The following is a 17,372-nucleotide window of genomic DNA, read 5'->3' as shown; positions in this document are numbered from 1 at the left end:
CACACCGGCACACACTCTCATGCATACACATGCTCGTAGGCACACAGGGGCACACACACACTCATTGTGGCACATGTGCCGTTGTGCATATATTTGAGTGTGTGTGTGTGTCTAGGAGTCTAGGTGTTCTTTAAATGTCACTGCGTTGGTATGGTTCTGCCAGCTCTTGCGAGTGTGTGACGTGGTTCGTCTTTGTGCGCGCGTGTGTGTGTGTGCGCCTGTGTGTTCGTGTGCGTACAGGACGTGAGGTTCTTGTGAACATGCTGGTTGTGTAACAGCCAGAGGCAGCAGTTACATAAGCGTCCCCCATCGTCGGACCAGTCTGAGCATCGGTGGCCTGTCTGTCTGCGAGAGAGCAACTTTCTGTCTGACTGAGACTGAGACTGAGACCGCGGCGTGTGTGTGCTTGTGTGTGAGAGGCTGTGTATGTAAGACTCTTACTAAAGCAGGTCGTCTTATCGAGTGCAGCAGCCTCTTGAACGTAGAGGAGAAGGAGGAAGTTTTGTGTGTCGCATGTTGACCTTGACTCTTCACACAACCCACTGACCTCGTTCACACCTTCACCCTCACGTGTTTTGTCTTGTCAGTTTGTTTGTCTGTTGGATTTTCACAATAACTTCAGAATATACCTCCATATAATCATTTTGGCCAGAAGTCAAGATTTATTGATTAATTAGAGTATAGAAAACCAGATTTGAATCTAGACGTTATGGGTGTGTTTGCAGGAAGACACAGAAATCAGTTCAGCTTGAAAGGAAAGCGAGCAACGTGTATGTGTGTTAGGAGAAGAAGAAGTTTGAGAATTGATTAGATTGTACGTTGCCACTAACATGAAGAATGTGAAACTCATTAGAAACAGGATTTATTGGGATTTTCTCCTCTTCCTGTCTTTTGAAATGAAGAGAAATCCTTTTATATAAGTATTTTGTCAGTATAGTACCACTCATTGCCTGCAGATTGTACTCAGCTGGATATGTTAAATTATATAAATTATTGTGGGAAACTTGGTGAAAAGTTCTCACCATTTTTGTATTATTTACCTGATTGATGTAATCAGTGATAATGATTATCACTTTGTGTATTTTAATCCACATTAAATGACAGATGCATATTAAATATTTACTAGTATTAATGAGCAAAGTGCATTCACAACACACAGAATATCTCAGTTCATCACTGTTGTTTCTGATTGCTGAAATACAACCAGCAGGATTTCATCATCAAACTTTGTCACCTGCCTCCACCCGCAGCAGATATGTACAGTACTGGGATGTGATGCGGGACAGATATAATTGCACAGTGTAACGACAGCAGCATGCTGAATGTCTGAAGGTCTTCCTGCCCTGTGAGGCATTATTCTGTGTTTTATAACCGAACATCAGCAGGAGGAGATTATGTAAGGAGGACACGGCGGCCCAATGAACGCGCTCAAACACGTACCTGAACGAGACGAAAGGGGGACGGAGAGGCAAGGCGGGAAAAAAAATGAGGAGAAATCGCACGCAAGATGACAGGAGGAGAGGAGCGAGAGAGGTTAAGAAGTGGCAGATGAGCAGAGAGGAGAGGTGTGAAGGAGGAAAGAAAGAAGTGGAGGAGGGAGTTTAAGTTCAGCCAGGTAATTGAGGAGGAGGAGGAGGAGATGAAAAGAAGAAGGTGTTGGCAGGTGGAATCAGAGACAGATGAGGAGAGGAAGGAAGTGGAGGACGAAGGAGAGCAAGTAAGAGGTGAGTGAGATAAGAAGGAAGCATCAAAAACTAGAAATCTCCACCATGTTTTGATGGCACTGAGCGTTGGTGTGATTGGAGCAGAGTGATATAGTTAGGACAGATACACCTACATTAATAGATCTATATACAGTAGAGAGGCAGCAAATTATTTTAAACTACTTAAATCTAAATGTAAAGATTTCTGAATTTTTTATTGAAGCTGAAAGTCGCAGAAAGTCGTTCTTAGCAGATTTCACATTTACTGACTGTGTTCCTGTAAAAGATGTCCCTGCATACACGCTGAATGACATAAGAGGTGTTGAACAGGCTCATTAATCAACCTTATCAAGAGCTCTGATTTCAGACCTGCTATTCAGCCTGACACCGAACAAAAGCTGCCCTTCTCACTGGCATCTCGAAAGTCAGATGCTTCTCATTTGACGTTTTCCAAAACACGTTGGATAACTAGGACAGAGTAGATATATTTAACACTTCCTCGTAAAGACGGCAAAAAATTGCTTAATTTTTCTCCCCGGAAACATCCAGCTGAGAGTCTTACGGTGGCTTTTGATCAAAGAAATTAGATCTGTGCTCTGTTACAATGATTTCTGTATCCCTCTATTTCCTGTCCACTTCCTGGAATCCCCTGTCTGTGTTGGATAACCAGACAGCTTGTCCTCTGTGTGTGTGTATGTGTGTCTAATGTGTGTGTCCAATGTGTGACGTGGAGGATTCTCCGCCACGTTGTCGTAAATGTATCTGCCGTCATCTGTAATCTGCTTACGTAGACAGCGAGCGGAGGACGGTAGGGGCGAGACAGAGACAGATGTCCTCTCCTGGCTTTTTTTTTTCTCAGTGTGTTGGTGCCTCACAGGGCAGAGAGCAGAGACACTGTAGACACTGAGAGATGAGTTTGTTTGTGCAGGGAGAAAACAGTGGATCCTCAGTTCACTTGTTTGGTATGTCTCATCACCGCTGTGTTTGTCAGTAAGGACAAGTGACAAAACTGGACCTGGTATGTAGGTCAAGCGATCAGGACCTCAAATTTCATGTGTGTGTGTCTGCGTGTGTGTTTTCACAGCAGGAACAAAGGGCCGAAATCACTGCTTTCATCTCATAGACGGCGCTGGATGGAGCTCACCAGCAGGCTGCTTTTCCATTGGTCAGATCCTAGCGCACTCATTGGTTAGCCCTGATTAGCCCGAGTGTGGCTAACTCCTGTTATATTTTTCTGATTGGCTCTCAGACTTAAAAGAAGCGGCTTGGAAGTGCTTCAGTGCCACTTTACAAGTTAGCGGCTAAACATCCAGTGAAATACGGACTAAAACTGCTGCACTCTGGGTTTTCTACGAAACCAGATGGAGTCAGCTCTGTCTTAGTCTGCAGTAACTATTAATGGACAGGTCCGGAAAATGTTATTGGACAGTTAAACAGATTAGAATCTTTACGAGTGTTTCGAGCTCGGCGGCGGATCAACAGACACCCATCTGTTCCAGAGGCTTTTTTTCTTGCTGATAGTTTACATGAAAACTTTATTTGTTGCAGCCTGACGCCGTTTTCATCAGGAGGAAACTTTAGTCAGAGCCGAGAACACAGTTTATGCAGTTTACGTGAGATCTTTGTGAGGTCTTTTTATGTGATTTGTTGCTGCTTTTAATTTATTCTGTGGATAGAGGTCCTTGTATGGGTCTTCAAACACACACACACACACACACGGTCGGGGTGTTATGTTCGTCAGCGCAGTGTTAGGAGTTATATAAACTCCTCACATATACGTCGATGTGGTTACATAACGGCGTGGTTGCAGAAGACCTTTCCCCACTGCAGCCCCCCTCTGAGACTCACACAGACACACACTAACCATGATTTTGTTGCCGGTGGCCTCGCATTCTTTGAGCCTCGTATCTCTCAAGTACATGTTGTGTTGTTTTTGTGAGGAGCAGCAAGTCTTTAACCCACAGGGAGTGTCCAACAGAACAAATTAATGGCTCCGAAAATTTGCTGCGGATGCTGTTTACTCTGACACTTACTGACTGCCGATGATTCAGCAGTTCATAACACACTCGGGCTCTCACTGTCTCTGCCCGGCGCGTGTCCACGGTGGTGATGGAGGCCTCGTGTATCGTCTCATGTCGCCTACCTATTGTCACGATTCTTTTGCCTTCTCTTCCCGCTCGCATCTTCTCCTCATGGTTTGCAGCTGAGGATTTGAGTTTGACTCGGTCGCCTAGCAACAACCGGCTCTCCAACTCTTAATTTTCACCTTAAGATAACACCTCCGTCGGACTCGGGCTCAAGGGAGTGTTTCTTAATGAGGTGGGGAGGTCTGAGAAGCTGAATTTAGACCAGAATTGAAGCCAGCGTGTAGTCACTGCAGTTGAAGTGTGAGTCTTGGAAATGGATAATCCTGAACTGATAAATGAGTTTCTGACAAAGTTACTCCTCTTTGTGTCTGTGAATGCAGGCAGAAATGTGGAAGTACGGTCTGCAGCCTGCAAAAATCCACCGCATCATCTGACTTGTTTTTTGTTTGTTTTTTAGCGCTAAATAGCGAGGAGCTCTGTGTGCGGGCAACATGGAGGGAAGTTTAGCATTGTTCATTTGCATTTACTACAGACACTGTAATGATAGAACGCTGTTCTATCTGAAGTTTCCCTTTAACGTGACAGAGGAAGTGATACTGAATAATTCGTACTATCATTAGAACATCAGACGCTCTCCATTTTACAGTGTGAGTGGCTTTGGCCGACTTGGATTCATGTTTACAGTAAGTTCACACGTGAAAAGTTTTCATGCATGCATGCTGCAGTGTTTCCTGTCCATTCATACGGTCAGTGAGAGTATGTCAAAAGCAACACGTCCTGGATTTGAAGGTGGTGGAGCTGTGGGGCCTGCAGCTATGAGAGGGCGATGTGATGGATTTGAGCAGTTTGGACGGAGGTGTTGATTAACCTTTTTGATGCAGTTGTGATTAGATTTGTGTTATGTAATCTGTGTGTGTGTGTCCAGCATCTTCCAGCCAATCACTCGCCCTTCTGCCTGACAGAATATTTTGATTGGTGCGCTGCCACTCTTGTGTCGTACTGTCTCGTGTGTTTGTTCAGCACAACTGAAGAGAGCATTTCAGTCTTGTTGGTATCAGTGGGGAGTATGGAATGATTCACTAGTTATGTAATGTTTTTTTGTGTATTTTCGTGAGTGTGTGAGTTGTGTAACCTGTCCCTACTGTCTGGTCAGGATGCGACTCTCCCCAAGGTGTGTGTTTGCAAGTCAGTGTGTATGAATCTGTACCTCCACCTCTACCTCTGCGATGTTGACTGTGTGTGTGTGTGTGTGTGTGTGTGTTTGTGCGTGTGTGAGAGGCTGTTCATCTTGACAGCTTCCAAACTGCTCAGTGAAAAACAAAGTCACAGCTGCTCATTTGCTGAATGTGACGTCTCCTCTAATTTTCCAAACCTGAGCGTAACCCCGGCAGGATGTGAGGGTTCAGAGGTATAGAAAATTGATAGCACACGTGTTTGTCCAACGGTCTGAAACGTGTTTTTCTGCATGTTCTTTTGCGTGATTTCTCTCTAAATGCACGCCTTTAAAAAAAGTTGCTTTTTATTCTGCCGAACAGAAACAAGCGATTGAATGTAAGCTGGCATTCAGCCAAAGCGACAAGTGTTACATAAGTGGCTGAGACTGACGCCAGAGTGTCCACACGTTGATATAAAAATCCAACCTGGAAAGAAAGGACGTGGCTTTACTTCCAGCCTAATCAGTTCAGCAGTCATTCATTTCCCTATCGATTAATATGTTTCTCATTTTCTGATTCATTGGCTTGTCTTGTGATGTCAGTAATGACAGGTCGCCTGCTCCAGGTGAATGTTTGATGGACAGTGGTTAACACAATAAACGGCAGACCGGGGGAGAGAAATCTCAGCTAAGTCGGTGTTAAACGTCAATAATCACTTCAGCGATACAGACAGATACATGAACAGAAGCCAAACAACATAAAATCAGCCCGACGCTGACTGTCTCCAGCCGCTCTCACAGCCGACAGGCAGCCCTTATCTTTTCTACAACTGAAAAATTTCTCTGGTGAAACCATTAAAGTGGTTGTTGCTCTGTCAGTAACTATGGCCAATCTGCTAATGGCCCGCTCACTGCGTCCCACTCTCAGTTCTCCCATTAATCTTCCCTGGAAACAGAAATCCCGCACAGAATTATGAGTCCATAAGAGGCAACGAGTGGGCTTTTCCTGCACCTGCTCATTACTTTTTCTCTTTTGTTTTATGTTGTAATGCATTTAAAAATGTAGCGTTTTGTTTGGAAAAAATGTGTCAGCAGATTTTTCAGGCCATTAATGATAAATAAAACACATAAAAATGATCAAGACATGAGGTGACTCTTACTTTTCACTCTGAAAAACAGACTATATTTGAAATATTTGGACATAAACCTCTCAGACAGGCTAAATCGTCTTGAAAACAGGTGTTGCATGAGTGTGTGGGCACAAGGTGTGTTCAACAACTAATAAAATCATATTTTGTAACATATTTACAAGGCTTGCCAGCATCTCTCTCCCTCTCTGTCTCTCTCTCTCTCTCTCTGTCTCTCTGTCTCTGTCTCTCTGTCTGTCCTCATGGTGAATATTTCCTTGACTTTTGGTCCTCGACCCGAGCAGAGGAAGCAGTTGTGCTTCCCAGAATCTACGGCGGCCGTGCGCGCTTGTTTCTGTGTGTCACCACAATGTTTTTCAAGTGTGTGTGTTTATGTGTGTGTGTGTGTGTGTGTGTGTGTGTGTCTACCCCCTCTTTCTCTTTGAATGATGACCTCGCTTTCATCTCTCTCCCCTCTCCTTTCCTGTCTGCCCCCTCAGTGTCTCTTTCGAGTGGTCACTGTGTGTGTGTGCGTGTGTGTGTGTGATGTCGAGGCTCTGTGCATTTCAGGAATCGTTATATAACTGTTCTGTAAGGCACGGTTGGAGGGAAGGGGTGCTTGAGTGAAGGTTTAATTCAACTCAGGGACATCTTCATTTTTAAAAAGAACAATTAGTTATGCTGCTCTTATCTCTAATAACGAGTAATAATCATTAGACCGTGTCCGGTCTCATGAAAGCTTTTACGTTTGCTGTTCTAGAGAAACAATATCTGGTAGCTCATTCCTGCAAGACAGGAAATTATGTGTTCTAGGTTTCCTGTTTTTTGCATGTTTTGTTTTGTTGAATTAGATGAATGGAAGGGGAACGAGCAATAAACTCTGAACAGAGGAAAGACGTCACAGTGCTGCACAAACCTGACGACTGACAAGAACTCCTGGCCTGGGTTTCCATTTGATTATTAATTGGGACTCGTTTGTCATGAAAAACCTCTAAAGCAGTAACCTGACACGATCAGCCATAGAGAAATATCAACGTCCGGCTGCCTGTCGCCTGGAGTGACATTGTTGAGATTTCAGCTGAAGCGCTTAATTGCGGGAATGAATAGGTGAACGCTGAACACACAGACTTGATTTCTCTACAGTGACTCTCCAAAAAACCTCGACATGTAAGAGCTTTACATCTGCTGCAAAGTTAAGAAGAAGCTAAGACTCTAGCCATGCTGTCAGCTCTGCACTTGCTAGAGCTAAATGCTAATGTTCGTATGCTGACATGATCACAAGGACACTGCTAAGCACTGATGTTTAGCAGGTGTAATGTAAACCGTGCTCACCATCTTACCTTTGGGTGTTCCTAACATTGACTAAATTAGCACTAAACACAAGGGAGTGTCACAAGCTCTGCAGGGATTTCATCGTAAATCAAAGATGAATGGGCACTAGATTCTAAGTTACGGGATCACCAATCAGAGTGTTTACGATTCATTCACCAGGCAAATTTCATGGCAATAAATCCATTCATTTCTCTCCAAACCACAAACGTGAACATGCGGCAGAGTCAGAGGAGGAGAGGAAGAGTCAGGGGATCAGCTAAATCACTCGACCTCATCCTCTGAGCACCAGGAGTGTTGTTTGAGTTAACAGCAGTGTCTTCATAGTCTCAAACACAGGTGTGGAAAACCTGCTGAACCCAACGTGTTTGAGATCATTTTAACAGGGAGGGGACAGTCGGGCTGATAAGAGCATTTATAATTCCCAACCCCCAGTCCAGGGTCAGGTCTTTGTTAGACCGGATGTGTTTTGATGTGTTTTTTTGACACATGACATCTGATTTAATTTATTTTAATGTGTTTACAGTTTTCTCTTCCTAGGCAGCAACTAATTTGATATTACAATAATCGAGACACATATGGATACCACACTCACGCACACACACATGCACACACGCACACACTACTGAGACTGGCTGCTGTCTTTCGCAGCCACGTCAAGAAGTCTGTTATCACGTAGAAAGACTGAAGGGGCTTTTTATGTAAGTTGTTTTTCAACTCTCAGTGAGCTCATCAACAGCCTCCATGCTCCGTTATGTTACGTGTGTGTGTGTGTGTGTGTGTGCCCGTGCGTGATAATGTGTGAAACTGAAACTCAGGTTTGCCAGGTGTCATGCAGTGAAGATGTCTTGTATGCATTTCTTTGTATGTGTGTGTGTGTGTGTGTGTGTGTGTTGAAACTGAGCATCATGTGTGTTGGCAGCGTGTCCTTGTTTGTCCACTCAACCCAGGCAGATTCTTGGACTGGCCTACACATTTTTGTATGTGTGTGTATGTGTGTGTGTTATATTCTTATGTGAACGCTTGTCCTCTGGAATGTGTGTGCGTCTGTGTTTGTGTGGTTTTATGTGTGTGTGTGTGTGTCAGTGTTTGTGTCCTGTCTTGTGTTTCATAAGCCGTCCATATTTATGATCCAGCTCTTACATAAGCCTCAGATCTGGTTCAGTGTGTCTCTGCCAGAACAACTGAGAGAGAGAGCGAGAGGAGGAGGAGAGAAGGAGGAGAAAGGTGAAAGTGAAATACAGGCAGATCGAGGGTAGAAGAAACAGAGATGAAGAGCGCTGGAGATGAAGACGAGTTTAGAAAAAGATTAAAGAACTGAAATAAAACGAAGAGGACAGAGTTGCTGAAGAATGCTTTGGCTCAGCATGAGAGGGATCTTCTTCACGCTGTTCTGCTAATGCAGTTTAGTTCAATGTTCATTTGAATAAATGTGAGAAGTTAAAATCCTCACAGGCTCTGGCTGACAACAACAGCTGGAATGAGTCGAACCAGCTCGATGAAGTTTCCATTTCAAACACAGATCAGCAGCTTGAAAAAACAAAAACAGGTCAAATGAATTTAAGAAACGCTGCAAGATTTGTGATTAAGCCATTTTATAAAGATGGATTATATCAGTTCCTTTATTACATCTTTGATCTTATTTAAATGACTAGAATAGTTTGTGCCATATGATTTTTATTATAATGTGCGTGTGATTTGCCAGGTGACCGTCCTGTGTTGTTTTCATGCATGAGAAGTTTCTCACCTCTTGGAAACACATCTGAAGTCGGTCAGGTGTGTTTACAAGCTCAGAGCCGAGCAGTGACCACATGATGATGGAAAAATGACACAGTGTGTGCTGTATGGGAGGATCTGCATGTTTCACTTGGGATTCAAGTCAGTCAGATCATTCCTATGATTCATGTCTTCCTGTTTACCAACAGTTTTAATTAATAGGTGCACTGACTTCAGTGCTGATAGCAGCTGCAGGAAGTGAGGCGGCGCTGGACGCCCAGAGGGCCTCGCTGTAGTCGTGTAAGCCCACCCAGCGTTTAAAGGAGGGGAGTCCTGCCTGTGGCAGTGAAGAATATTTTGCATTATTTTAATTGCTGCTCATTTGCGAACAAACACCTGAAACAGGCTCTTCACTTGTGGTGGGGCAAGCAGTGGGAAATTTCTAATGAAACAGTGGATTTTTGATGGGAAACCTTCTCGTAGTATGTACAGTCAGCTGATCGCACAAACCAGCCATTTGCCTCGGAGCACATCATTCTTTGCAGACGACTGCTCGTGATATGTTTCAAATGTTTCCTCAAATAAAATGAAACATAGCCGTTCCACCAGACTACAGGGTGCACTTACACAACACAGTCTTTTCATTTCTGTGTGTGTAGCATATGTAGCTAAGAGGAAACATGAAGCTTATGTGGACAAGTATGAATTGTTGGAGTTTGCAAGCTGATTGGTGGCATGAGTGTTGTATTGGTGTGAAGAACTCACAACATACATCATGTCCCAGTATTTCCCTTATTACAATGCTTTAACTAACCATAACTATGTTCTCCTCCTGTCTTCTTCACACAGACCAGTCCCACAGCGCCCCCTTCAGCTCTGAGAATGAGGCTCAGGGAGGCGACTCAGCTGCATGGCAGTGCACCCCTCCCCCATCTACCTCACCTGCGGGGGAGACGCCGGCCCACCCTCCTCCCTCCCAACCTGCGTCCAGACCCCGTTCCAGGCCGGCCAGTCAGAGCCCTTCCCCTCCCTCCGCCCTGACGGGAACCAAGAAGAGGGGCTCCAAACCGGCACACATGAGACGCAACATCAGGTACTGAAGTCCACGTCCACACTGTGTTAGTCAGACAGTTCACACGGATGCACACGAGTTCACTCTGTGGGGATCCTTAAGGAACTGTAACATGAACGGCAACAATTAACCCACCATCATTTCTGACTGAAGCTTTTCATGAAGAGTTCAACCTGCCACATTAAACATGCCTGCACTTGGAAAAGGATTGCTGCCATGACACTAAAGCACAGGTTCCCATTGAAGTGATGAATCATCTCAAGAACTGAAAATCGAGGCATAGCGAGTGATTTGATTCATCATATTTTACCTAAAATACACAACACATATCTTTGCCCGGATGTTGCTAAAGGCTAAATTTCATCAGTAGTCTCTGGATGTCTGGAGTCAGCAGTGATGTGCAGTTCAATGCAGCAGCAAAAAAGAATACAAAACAGTGACTTTAGCACAGCACTGATGCTATACTACACATAGTAGAATCAACAAATAAATCAAATCAAACTGGACTGTAAGTTTCTGTCAGCCATTTTTAAACTAGATGTTTAGAAATGACTCAGTGCTTGGCAAGCAGCAACCAGTCAACCCTGAGATGACAGGGATTACTCCACCACCACTCACTCAGCTCATTCAACACTTGTTGTATTTGTGAAAATGTTCATTGTTGGCTGGATAATGGGATTTATCATCTCCCCGCTGTTTCTCTTGTTGCCTTCTTTCACTCTCGTTTTGAAGAACTAAGACACACACCAATTACCGATTACATCTGTCAGTGATTACACTTCAGCATGCTCCGTCTGCAGCCCCGTTCCTCCGGCTGTCAAGAACCACCGTATCGCTCAAGATCAGGGGCAGCATAACAGCGTTTACAGTATGCATGAACCATGTGTCAGAGATGCAGACTCTGCAGGCTTCAGGGTTTGTGTGTGTACTTGGAGTAATTTCTGTGCTTGTTTGTTACAAGTATTGATTACTTTACTTCACTTTTCTTCTAATCAGAATTTTTTACAATCAGAGAAGAATAATAATAATGGAGCTATCTATATATATATATATATATATATATATATATATATATATATATATATATATATATATATATATATTTATCTTAAAACTGGCACATACACACAACAACCCGGGCACAGCAACACTTTCACACATCCAGCAGCTGCTTAGCAACGTTAGCATTCACCTGGAGTTGTGCATTTAAGTCAAATATTCACTCTTCTTTTAGCTCTGGTTTTGTTCCCACTAACAGCTAAAAGTTTTGCTGCACATTTTGGCATCGTTCAACCAGAACAATTAGCTGAAAGAGGCTCTAAAGCTCCTCAGAGCTGCACATAATTCTCTGTGTGTTCATAAATATTTAGAGTTCACATTCATTCCACGTTAACAATGATTCATGCAGCTGGGAAGAAATGATTGCTTGATGACTGTCATAGCTGATTCATCGTCACGTGCATGAATGCGTATACCACGAAAACCATGTGTCTCCCAGGATTTAATAAAAAATGCAGTGACAGCTTGTAAAAACACGCCACTGTCTCTGTACCTATGTTAGTTCTCACTGTGTCTGCATAGGAAGCTGCTGAGGGAGCATCAGTTGGAGGCAGTGACCAAAGCCGCCCAGCAGGACGAGTTGGAGAGGAGGCGACGTCTGGAGCAGCAGAGAAAACAGGATTTCCCCGTCCCACTGCTGCCTGAATACACAACTGGTGAGAGCGTGCACCCCCAGAAATACAACCAGCATCCACTGGTCCAGCAGACACGGATTCTCTAACCTTCTGTACCAAACCCCTACCCCTAATGATTCAACAAAGAACAAATAAGCCATCAAACAGCTCGCTCTTCCTTTCTGTCCTTCAGTCCATCCCAATCTTCTGCCCTCTGTTGTTCTAGTTTTTTCTCTCTTTTTTGATCTGCTGCATCATTCCCGTCCCTCTCTGCAGGCGACGTGACAAAGCAAGCGTCGGCAGCAGCGGCGACACAGCAGGAAGTGAAGTCGGCCAGACAGGACGTGATCTGCCTGGACACCAGCAGCACCGGCGTCAGCGAGGACGACAGCAAGGCCAACGTAGCCACCTCTGCCACCACAGAGCACAAAGCAGGTGAGACGCACACGCTAATCAAACATTAGCCATAAAAGGTTCGAAAAAGACAATCTTGAAAGTACATTTTGAAAGTCTTAAAACAGATACAAAAATCAATCATAGACAAGGAGCTTAACTTGAAACAAATCGAGTGTTTTATTTTGTGCTGTTGTTCTGCGTTTTGAATAAATCCTATAAGCACGTTGCTGTCAGCAAGCATCTTTCCTTTTCACTGCTGTTTCTAAGAATATTTTAGTAGCTGAATGGCCTCATTTAAATTTAACAACTACAAGGAAAAGTAGGAGTGCAGAAAAGGTTTCGACTCTATAACATTTGTATAAAAACACTTCTTCTGGGCAAACATTGTGAGAATTTGGTAAGGAGGCTCGATGCTGTGCTTATTCAGCCTTGTTCAGACAGAACAGTCTGTTACGTTGTGTGTGCTTACAAAGATCATTTTAAAAAAGGCACAATAAAAGACTAAAAACATCTCATTTTACAAAGCCCAGGCGCTTCTCATGTTAACCAGGCAGTATTTATATCCGTGAATAATGAAAGAAGAGTTCACTTGCCAAGAGTTCATTGTGCCCCGCACGTTGAGGGTCTTGCCTGTATTGCCCTGCCGACCTTTGATTGTGTAAGTGGGCTAGTAGGTCAGATGTTCATGGAAGCAGATAGGGACACGGAGCTGTGAAGTTCATGTATTACTCATCATCCAGTTGTATATTCCGAGCTGTCCGCATTGCGAGGCCAAGTCTTAAATAAGCCAGATGATAGTTCTTAAGATGCCTGAACAGCACAGGGTGAGCCTCAGCCCGACGAGTGAAGATTCCTTCAGCGGTTCAGTTACAGTACACCAACTTCCAGGTCCAGTTTTAGAAGTGGACGGAGAGATTCGCTGTTTTTCAAGCCAGGAGTTACTAGAGTCTTGTTTGCTATTACTTATCACCATGAAAACATGTCAGTTTACTGACAGGAAGTCCCTCTATGCCCCTTTTAGACACACGATGTCTCTGTTGAAGTCGTGGATTTCTGGATTTCTATCTGCAGTGACGATGTGCACAGGATTTTGATGGAAGCTGAGCTGTAGATAGATGAAGCATGAATGCGAACTGAAAATGTAGGCTGGGAGGTCAGACTGAGGCTCGATGATTAATGTGTTTTTAAAGGTTTCTTCTTCCCCTCAACAACTTCAGATTGTCTCATTCACTGTATTTTGTGTTTTATCAAACTGACTTTTTTTACTTGTACATAAGAATTTACAGTTACACTAATTTATTACACAACTGCTGCATGTATGCTCCCAGCCAGGTTGCTGGTTTATTCTAAGTTGAAAGCGTCACGTAAAACAGCTTGAAAGGCCCTGAATCCTGGTTTTGTGCTGGAGCTATCAATGTCATTGTAAAATGCACAATTTTAACATTATATCACAGTCTGGGTTAAGAAACCGTGCAGCTACAGTGAGCAAGAAACTCCTGAAGTTAAACTGACCCTGGAACAGAGCTTGCATGTGTTTCCATCAGTCTTGAGTGGTAAAATGTTTTGCTCTGGAAAGGTTTTCAGGACACAGCTGTTTTTACTAGCTGGTGTTGTAACTCCATTCATTCAGACTTTCAGCTGCGCCGCCATAGGACATAAAGCCAATCGACTGGAGCAATTTGAGATGCACAGTTATAGCAGTTTGCTGGTTTCTGGTGGAGACCTCACATCTCTAAAGCATCAGCCTCTCAGGGATTAAGCACAGCAGCCTTAATAGCCTCATGACAGCCATGTGTTTATTAAATTACACACTGTTTCAAATTGCTTCCTGGACCCAGGCTTCTGGAAAGTCGCCACATTAAAAGGACAAATCAGCTTGAATTTCAAGGGAAAAAAAATCAGAGGTTTGAAAAACAAAACCAAAATTGTTACTCGGAGCCAACGACATGGCAGATGTGTTCATCTCCAATCATCTCCAAGCTGTAGACACAAGGATGGCGATACTGGTTCTCTTTTGTTACATCGAGACCCGTTCCAGCCTTCCTGTTGTCTCAGTAAAGACAATATGAAGCAAGCCGCACTTTTCAAGCAAAAACTTTGATTCTTTAAATTCTCTCAAGGGTGAACGGACTCCACAGCCTTTCTGGAAACATCTAAACCCAATTACTGAATGTCTCCCTGCACAAAGTAAAGCAAGGACAATGTCCTCTGTGTGTGTGTGTGTGTGTGTGTGTGTGTGTGTGTGTGTGTGTGTGTGTGTGTGTGTGTTTGTGAGGGAGCGAGTGTGGTTTTCGCAGATTAGCTGCCATGAGCATCAGAGTATTTAAAACCTCCACAGGGTACATCAAGTACCGTTCCCTTATTGCCCGAGTGCACAGACACACACTCAGACACACACTCACAGAGCTACTCAAACAGTCAAGGGTAAGTACACACTTTAACACACACTCACTTAGAGATAAACACACACATGTTCTGCACTGAAAGAAGGCGGAGGCGAACTGGAGGCAGACACACACCTGCAACACAAACACACACACACACACACACACACACACACAAAAGAGAGAGCGAGGGAGAGAGAGACCAGTGGGACGAACACATGAACAAAGATAAGATGTAGATTTGGGAGCTGACGGAGACAAAGGCGAAGGACAGAAAAGAAGCGAATGGAGTGAGGAGAGATGAAAGGGAGAGAGTGTCTGTAGGGCAGATCAGAGTGGGTCTGTGGAGCAATAAAGCTGGCTAATCCTGGTTATGAGCCAGAACACACACATAACCAACACACACACACACTCGCAGTGGCACAGTGACATTTCTAGTTGGGGTTGCATAACCAGTCTCCCCCTCCACTCTAATCCTACTTGTATAACCAGCCATTCACTGCAGTTATATAAGCTCTCTCTCTCTCTATTTCTCTCTCTCTCTTTCAAGCACACTAACATACTGACACACACACACACACACACACACACACACACCTCTCCTCTTCCCGTCATGCCCTCACAGACTGCCAGCTTGTGTAACTTTCACCACTTGATACCATTGACGTCCGAGTCCCTTTTATCAGATATGGATTTTGGTTTTACACACACACAGACACACACACACACACACACACACACACACACACATGCACGCACAACTTGTGATCTTGACAGAGCCACCGTTCAAAGCATCATTTATCATTCGAGGCGAATGTAGCAAGACCAATAAAAATATAGTAGAAGTTAATGGAAAAAGCTCCAGGCCACGCCTCCCTCAGGTGTGTGTGAGTTCACTTTGGTCCTGTGATAAAGATCAGAAATCATTTATCTCAATCTCATTCAAAAGGGATTTTTTTCTTATATATATTGGTAGAATATTTAAATGCATATGTGAAAACTGCTGAATCATCATTTGTGTGCCTTGTAATGAATAGTATTGTTCCAGTTCAAATCCCTGCTGCCGTGCAGATGTCACTCTGAGCTCTAAATGTCTTTTCTAAACTGATTTTTTTTTTTTTTTTGGTTTTTGCACCCTCTCGTCACTCACCCCCTCCCTCCGTGCAGATGTGATCGATCTCAGCTCGGGCGAGGACGACGCCATCGTCCACATCAGCAGCGAGTCCACCAACGAGGAAGAAGAGAGCGAGTCAAGTGGCGTGCACGCCAACGACGCCCTTAACCAGCTGGATGCCGAGGGCAGGGTGCTGGTCAACTTGAACCATCCAGCCACAGATAAGGACATTTTCCTGTTGCCTCAGCTGGCGCGAGCGGTCAAACCCCACCAGGTATCATTACTGCTGCACTCAAATATGTGAATATCACCAAAACAATCAAGAAATGTTGTTACTGCTGTGTCCAGATCTGCCTTTGATGTGGACTTTTTTTTACTGTGCCATGAAGTCTTGCCATGAAAATGACTTGAATAGTTTAAGCAAAACCTGCCTATGTTGTAAAGACAGTTAGAAGACAATGTCACCATCTTCCTTCTTTTCCCTCCTCGTCCCTCTCTCTCCTCGTTGTCGCATCACTTTCCCCTCCTCAGATCGGTGGAATCCGCTTCCTGTACGACAACCTGGTGGAGTCGGTGGAGCGGTTCGGCAGCAGCAGCGGATTTGGCTGTATCCTCGCTCACAGCATGGGCCTGGGCAAAACGCTGCAGGTCATCTCCTTCATCGACGTCCTGTTCCGACACACCCAGGCTCACACCGTGCTCGCCATCGTACCTGTAAGCACCTGTGCATTTCATGTTGCAACACAAGGGGATGTGGAGGCTTGAATCAAAAAGCGCTCAGGGTGGGACCCAGAAACGCAATTTTTCTACTAAGTGAATCAAGTGAATGCAATTAACTGATTAAATATGAAAATGTGGTGAACCAGTCCTTTAAAAGGCTTTAGCATTTTGTCTTCTAAAATGAGTTAGAACTGTGGCATATCCTGTCAGCTCGTCAGTTGATCATTTCAGCTCTAGGTTAGACATGCACAGAATCAATGTGGAGACTAGAAGACGATAGGGACTGAAGATTGACTCTATTATTGATTGTTTCATCCCAGGTGAACACGTTGCAGAACTGGCTGTCTGAGTTCAACATGTGGGTCCCGCCCCCGGAGGCGTTGCCTCCAGATACCGACCGGGAACTGGTGACACCTCGTACCTTTAAGGTTCACATCCTCAACGACGAACACAAGTGAGTAACAGGAAGAAGAGCTCTTCCCGTGTAAAGCCTGAATCAGCTGACCCAACCACCTTTCCTAAAAAACGTGACGGAAGAATAAAATACTCCTGCGGGACATGTTCTGTGTTCCTCACACACACACACAGATCAGGATCTTTGCTTAATTTAAAAGCCATGTCAGACGCTGGACGCCGACACATTCGTGCAAAGCGGCGAAGAGACTTTCCGTCTGTCTTTTAAAAGTGACGGCGTTGACCTCCTGACCTGCCTCTGCACTTGATCCCCATCTGGCTCGTCCTCTGCTCCGTCTCTCCTTCATCCTCTCTCTCAACAGCTGCTCCAGCTGGAACGCCTCTCTGACCCGCGCGTGTGTTTGGGATTAGGGAGGAAGGAAGGAATGCTGCATGATGAATGAGCACTTCCATGATACAGTCAGAAAGTGACACAGTAACCTCA

The 17,372-nt window shown here is 44.4% G+C and overlaps 1 protein-coding gene across 4 annotated transcripts in view; it reads left to right on the top strand.

Annotated features, from left to right (window-relative positions):
* The window catches only part of LOC121612383 (helicase ARIP4-like), a 71,468-nt gene that overhangs the window by 41,385 nt on the left and 12,711 nt on the right, over positions 1-17,372 (top strand). For 2 of the 4 annotated variants that reach the window (XM_041945229.1, XM_041945232.1), the window contains 6 exons: positions 9,965-10,208; positions 11,769-11,902; positions 12,137-12,295; positions 15,808-16,028; positions 16,286-16,468; positions 16,795-16,928. In XM_041945229.1, the coding sequence (XP_041801163.1) occupies positions 9,965-10,208; positions 11,769-11,902; positions 12,137-12,295; positions 15,808-16,028; positions 16,286-16,468; positions 16,795-16,928 (1,075 nt within the window). Of the gene's footprint in view, positions 1-1,404; positions 1,725-9,964; positions 10,209-11,768; positions 11,903-12,136; positions 12,296-15,807; positions 16,029-16,285; positions 16,469-16,794; positions 16,929-17,372 lie in introns of those variants that run through there. The other 2 variants (XM_041945231.1, XM_041945230.1) reach the window with 2 other exon arrangements.

Source organism: Chelmon rostratus, chromosome 10 (assembly GCF_017976325.1).
Source record: "Chelmon rostratus isolate fCheRos1 chromosome 10, fCheRos1.pri, whole genome shotgun sequence".
Taxonomy (NCBI): Eukaryota; Metazoa; Chordata; class Actinopteri; order Chaetodontiformes; family Chaetodontidae; genus Chelmon; species Chelmon rostratus.
The sequence above is the reverse complement of the archived record's forward strand: the minus strand, read 5'-3'. Positions and strand labels throughout refer to the sequence as shown.